Source organism: Oncorhynchus tshawytscha, linkage group LG06 (genome assembly GCF_018296145.1).
Source record: "Oncorhynchus tshawytscha isolate Ot180627B linkage group LG06, Otsh_v2.0, whole genome shotgun sequence".
Taxonomy (NCBI): Eukaryota; Metazoa; Chordata; class Actinopteri; order Salmoniformes; family Salmonidae; genus Oncorhynchus; species Oncorhynchus tshawytscha.
The window spans coordinates 797,182-803,998 of NC_056434.1; the positions used below are offsets into that span (position 1 = coordinate 797,182).

The 6,817-nt window shown below is 43.2% G+C and overlaps 1 protein-coding gene across 1 annotated transcript in view; it reads left to right on the top strand.

Moving 5' to 3' along the window:
• The first annotated feature begins 2,123 nt into the window (after positions 1-2,123).
• The window catches only part of LOC112247799 (mitochondrial import receptor subunit TOM70-like), a 30,206-nt gene continuing 25,512 nt past the window's right edge, over positions 2,124-6,817 (top strand). Inside the window, exons 1-2 of the mRNA XM_042322789.1 lie at positions 2,124-2,618; positions 6,338-6,511. Coding sequence (XP_042178723.1) covers positions 2,388-2,618; positions 6,338-6,511 — 405 coding nt within the window. The 5' untranslated portion in view covers positions 2,124-2,387. The remainder of the gene's footprint in view (positions 2,619-6,337; positions 6,512-6,817) is intronic.

Genomic DNA, 6,817 nt, shown 5'->3' on the forward strand with positions numbered 1-6,817 from the left:
GGCAGCAGAGAACTGGAAGGAGAGGCGGCCAAAGAAAGAATTGGTTTTGAGTGTGACCAGAGAGATATACCTGCTGGAGCGCGTGCTACAGGTGGGTGATGCTATGGTGACCAGCAAGCTGAGATAAGGGGGGACTTTACCTAGCAGGGTCTTGTAGATGACATGGAGCCAGTGGGTTTGGCGACGAGTATGAAGCGAGGGCCAGCCAACGAGAGTGTACAGGTCGCAATGGTGGGTAGTATATGGGGCTTTGGTGACAAAACAGATGGCACTGTGATAGACTGCATCCAATTTGTTGAGTTGGGTATTGGAGGCTATTTTGTAAATGACATCGCCGAAGTCGAGGATTGGTAGGATGGTCAGTTTTACAAGGGTATGTTTGGCAGCATGAGTGAAGGATGCTTTGTTGCGAAATAGGAAGCCAATTCTAGATTTAACTTTGGATTGGAGATGTTTGATGTGGGTCTGGAAGGAGAGTTTACAGTCTAACCAGACACCTAAGTATTTGTAGTTGTCCACGTATTCTAAGTCAGAGCCGTCCAGAGTAGTGATGTTGGACAGGCGGACAGGTGCAGGCAGCGATCGGTTGAAGAGCATGCATTTAGTTTTACTTGTATTCAAGAGCAATTGGAGGCCACGGAAGGAGAGTTGTATGGCATTGAAGCTTGCCTGGAGGGTTGTTAACACAGTGTCCAAAGAAGGGCCAGAAGTATACAGAATGGTGTCGTCTGCGTAGAAGTGGATCAGAGCAGCAAGAGCGACATCATTGATGTATACAGAGAAGAGAGTCGGTCCAAGAATTGAACCCTGTGGCACCCCCATAGAGACTGCCAGAGGTCCGGACAGCAGACCCTCCGATTTGACACACTGAACTCTATCAGAGAAGTAGTTGGTGAACCAGGCGAGGCAATCATTTGAGAAACCAAGGCTGTCGAGTCTGCCGATGAGAATGTGGTGATTGACAGAGTCGAAAGCCTTGGCCAGATCAATGAATACGGCTGCACAGTAATGTTTCTTATCGATGGCGGTTAAGATATCGTTTAGGACCTTCAGTGTGGCTGAGGTGCACCCATGACCAGCTCTGAAACCAGATTGCATAGCAGAGAAGGTATGGTGAGATTTGAAATGGTCGGTAATCTGTTTGTTGACTTGGCTTTCGAAGACCTTAGAAAGGCAGGGTAGGATAGATATAGGTCTGTAGCAGTTTGGGTCAAGAGTGTCCCCCCTTTGAAGAGGGGGATGACCGCAGCTGCTTTCCAATCTTTGGGAATCTCAGACGACACGAAAGAGAGGTTGAACAGGCTAGTAATAGGGGTGGCAACAATTTTGGGCAGATAATTTTTAGAAAGAGAGGGTCCAGATTGTCTAGCCCGGGTGATTTGTAGGGATCCAGATTTTGCAGCTCTTTCAGAACATCAGCTGACTGGATTTGGGAGAAGGAGAAATGGGGAAGGCTTGGGCGAGTTGCTGTGGGGGGTGCAGTGCTGTTGACCGGGGTAGGAGTAGCCAGGTGGAAAGCATGGCCAGCCGTAGAAAAATGCTTATTGAAATTCTCAATTATGGTGGATTTATCAGTGGTGACAGTGTTTCCTATCTTCAGTGCAGTGGGCAGCTGGGAGGAGGTGTTCTTATTCTCCATGGACTTTACAGTGTCCCAGAACTTTTTTGAGTTTGTGTTGCAGGAAGCAAATTTCTGCTTGAAAAAGCTTGCCTTGGCTTTTCTAACTGCCTGTGTATAATGGTTATGTTAAACATAAATATACTGGTAATACAACGTTCATTTGAAAATAGTGTAAAAACAGTATCATGTAATGGCAAAGCACTAGAATACCCTCATAACATCTATAAACAGTCATAGTCAATAAATGCTATCTATAATACACAATCCCAATCCCAACATCTTTCATAACACTCAAAAGTAGGTTTACTGTTATCAAAGTTTAATGCATTGCATTATTTAATACATACACTAGATGGGGTGCTTGTACTCCATGTAATGTTGTAGTCGTCCGTGTAGTCCGGAAGTAAAGAGTTCCCCGCCCTGGTTGCAATTACTCAGCGCCCGCCAGTATCCCAAGATTCCGCTGTTTCTGCTTTTACCTCGCCGATTCCAGAGTGGGTACTGGAGGCAGTGGTGTGTTGGTCGTCACTAGTTACCACAGCCATAAAGTCATTATTATGGCCAAAACGAGCCTATTTATACAAGTTCTATCCTTAAATCTGTTTTTAAACCTAACCACACTGCTGACATGATTAACCTTTAAATTAAGACCAAAAAGGGAATTTTTAATTTAAAAAAACGATATATAGCCAATTTTGACTTTGTGGTTGGGGTAACTAGTGACAACTGGTGCGTGTTCTGCTCGCTTCTGTCCTTTATATGGTGGATGATGGCCGCTTCAAAGCCTGTCGAGTCGCAGTCCGGGAGCGGTTTCCCCCGCTGGCAGCTGGCCCTCCTGGTCGGAACCCCCATAGTGCTGGGTGTAGGAGCCGTTTACCTGTGGAAACGAAACAAGACGAAGGACACTCCAGGGAAAAGCAATGGGGAAAGGACAACTCCAGAAGGTAGCGCCAACCCCGTCCAGGGCCAAGGAGCCCGTTGCGAGCAGGAGGACATGGTATGACTCTCAACCACTCCTAGATATCACTCTGGGGTACAGCTTTCTGGCGTACGGGGTACGATAACAATATCATTTTTTATCTGGAGTATGATTTTATCAATACCGAAATACATTCAAGGGCACAGGTCGCACCTGCATTTAGTGGTTGGCTGGTAAAGGTTTACAATTGAGGTTACTCATTTAGAAAATGTCGCCACAGACAGGCATGTATTACCGTTCCTATCCACAGCAGTATTCAGCGTGACCAAAAACACGTATGTACTTAATAACTAGCTAGTTTTTAAAACGGGGGCAGGCTAGACATTTTAGGTTAGGTGAGTTGCCAAACTAGCTTTGTTACTGTTGGCTAGTTATCTTGCCAGAAGTTACCGACCCCAACCGTTCATGGTTAGCCACATTTTTTATTTCACCTTTTATTTAACCAGGTAGGCTAGTTGAGAACAAGTTCCCATTTACAACTGCGACCTGGCCAAGATAAAGCAAAGCAGTGCAGCACAAACAACACAGAGTTACACATGGAGTAAAACAAACATACAGTCAGTAATACAATATAAAAAGTCTATAAACAGTGTGTGCAAATGAGGTAAGATAAGGGAGGTAAGGCACTAAATAGGCCATGATGGTGAAGTAATTACAATATACCAATTAAACACTGGAGTGATAGATGTGCAGAAGATGAATGTGCTGGCACAGATACTGGGTTGCAAAGGAGCAAGATGAATAAATAAATACAATATGAGGTAGAGGTAGTTGGATGGGCTGTTTACAGATGTGCTATGTACAGGTGCAGTGATCAGTGAGCTGCTCTGACGGCTGATGCTTAAAGTTAGTGAGGGAGATATGAGTCTCCAGCTTCAGGGATGTTTGCAGTTTGTTCCAGTCATTGGAGACAGAGAACTGGAAGGAGAGGCGGCCGAAGGAGGAATTGGCTTTGGGGGTGACCAGTGAGATATACCTGCTGGAGAGCGTGCTACGAGTGGGTGCTGCTATGGTGACCAGTGAGCTGAGATAAGGCGGGGCTTTACCTAGCAAAGACTTGTAGATGACCTGGAGCCAGTGGGTTTGGCGACGAGTATGAAGCGAGGGCCAGCCAACGAGAGTGTACAATGGTGGGTAGTATATTGGGCTTTGGTGACAAAACGGATGGCGCCGTGATAGACTGCATTCAATTTATTGAGTAGAGTGTTGGAGGCTATTTTGTAAATGACATCGCCGAAGTCGAGGATCGGCAGGATGGTCAGTTTTACGAGGGTATGTTTGGCAGCATTGAGTGAAGGATGCTTTGTTGTGAAATAGGAAGAGTTGAGTACAGTTACGTGCACACAATAATGCAATTATTGTGGATAGTCAGGTTAATATAATAGACAATCGCTAATCAATATAAACCTTCTACCACAATGACCATGTTATTTTTGCGAATTTGGACAGATCAAGTTTGTATGTGAAAACTATATATAAGATCCATACTGGATAAGATCTTCTGCTAAATTACGAACATGTCAACTGTGAACCAACTGTATTAATTTAGGGGAATGTCAAATACACATGAAACATTCATGGTCATTTAGCAAGCTTGCCATTTAATAGCTAATTTGTCCTGGGAGATGAACATTGGTTTGTTATTCTACCTGAAATGCATATGGTCCTTTTTTGTTGTTTCTGGATCTTTGTTGAACTTTGATCGGGAGGCTCGGCATCTAGCAATCCTGTTCTGAACCAATGCATTCTAACAGTATAACAAACACAGGGCATTCTAACAGTATAACAAACACAGGGCATTCTAACAGTATAACAAACACAGGGCATTCTAACAGTATAACAAACACAGGGCATTCTAACAGTATAACAAACACAGGGCATTCTAACAGTATAACAAACACAGGGCATTCTAACAGTATAACAAACACAGGGCATTCTAACAGTATAACAAACACAGGGCATTCTAACAGTATAACAAACACAGGGCATTCTAACAGTATAACAAACACAGGGCATTCTAACAGTATTCAGACCCCTTGACTTTTTACTATTTTTTTTAATGTTACAGCCTTATTCTAAAATTGATTAAATCATTTTTCTCCTCATCAATCTACACACAATACCCCATAATGACAAAGTAAAAAAAAAAAAAAAAAGAAGTTTGGTAATTAATCAAAATAAATCAAACTGAAATATTACATTTACATAAGTATTCAGACCCTTTACTCAGTTCTTTGTGGAAGCACTTTTGGCTGTGATTACAGCCTCAAGTCTTATTGGGTATGACTGTACAAGCTTGGCACACCTGTATTTGGGGAGTTTCTTCCATTCTTCTCTGCAGATCCTCTCAAGCTCTGTCAGGTTGGATGGGGAGCGTTGCTGCACAGCTATTTTAGGTCTCTCCAGAGATGTTAGACCGGGTTCAAGTCCGGGGTCTGGCTGGGCCACTCAAGCACATTCAGAGACTTGTCCCGAGATTGCTCCTGCATTGTCTTGGCTGTGTGCTTAGGGTCATTGTCCTGTTGGAAGGTGAACCTTCGCCCCAGTCTGAGGTCCTGATCTCTCTGGAGCAGGTTTTCATTATTGTATTTCAGTTTTTTGTTTGCAATACATTTCTAAAAACCTGTTTTTGCTTTGTCCTTATGGGGTATTGTATGTGGAGTTGTTTTTATTTAATCAATTTTAGAATAAGGCTGTAATGTAACAATGTGGAACAAGTCTAGAGGTCTGAATACTTTCCGAAGACACTATATGCTATACCAATAAATATATATTTTGGTTGTGTTTCTGAATGGTTTTAGGTATTTGAATTAGTTTGTTACTGTAGGCTGTAGGGTAAATCTATTTATTTAATTTAAACTTTATTTGACTAGGCAAGTACCAGGTAATAACATGGTTATATACAGGAAGTACCAGGTAATAACATGGTTATATACACGAAGTACCAGGTAATAACATGGTTATATACACGAAGTACCAGGTAATAACATGGTTATATACAGGTAATAACATGGTTATATACAGGTAATAACATGGTTATATACAGGTAATAACATGGTTATATACAGGTAATAACATGGCTATATACGGGGAGTACCAGGTAATAACATGGCTATATACGGGGAGTACCAGGTAATAACACGGTTATATACGGGAAGTACCCGGTAATAACACGGCTATATACGGGGAGTACCAGGTATTTGAGGTAGTAGATATGTACATATAGGTAGGGATGAAGTGCCTAGGCATTGGATAGATAATAAACAGTAATTGCAGCATATGTGATGAGTCAAAAGAGATTTGTGAAAAAAGGGTCAATGCAGATAACCAATAGCTACCCAGACTGACTATTTAACTAACTATTTAGCAGTCTTATAGCTTGGGGGTGGAAGCTGTTCAGGGTTTTGGTTTCAGACTTGGTGCATCGGTACCGCTTGCCGTGTGGTAGCAGAGAGAACAGTCTATGACTTGGGTGGCTGGAGTCTTTGATAATTTTTAGGGCCTTCCTCTGACACCGCCTAATATAGAGGTCCTGGGTGGTAGGAAGTTTGTCCCCAGTGATGTACTGCCTTCTAGCGCCTTACGGTCAGAAAACGAGCAAATACAGATAAAGCAACACCTCCCAACGCCTCTCCCCTATTGGACCTAGATAGTTTGTGTATGTATTGATATGTGGGCTACGTGTGCTTTTTTAAAAATGTATGTAGTTCTAACTCTCCCTCTTTTCCATCCTGTAGAGTCCTCTGGACCGGGCCCAGGGTGCTAAGAACAAGGGCAACAAGTACTTCAAGGCTGGGAAGTATGAGCAGGCCATCCAGTGTTACACAGAGGCCATCGGTCTGTGTCCTAGAGACAACCAGACAGACCTGTCCACCTTCTACCAGAACAGAGCTGCTGCCTACGAACAGCAGGTTAGTGGCAACTATCACCTTGGCAACCATTCATTATAATGCTCTGTATGTGTTCATGTGGGTTTATAGCAGTGGAGGCTGGTGAGGGGAGGACAGCTCATATTAATAGCTAGAATAGAATCGCTGGAATGGTATCAAACACATGGAAACCAGACCACCACGTTTTTGATGCTGTTTCAGTGAAACCAGACCACCACGTGTTTGATGCTGTTTCAGTGAACCCAGACCACCACGTGTTTGATGCTGTTTCAGTGAACCCAGACCACCACGTGTTTGATGCTGTTTCAGTGAACCCAGACCACCACG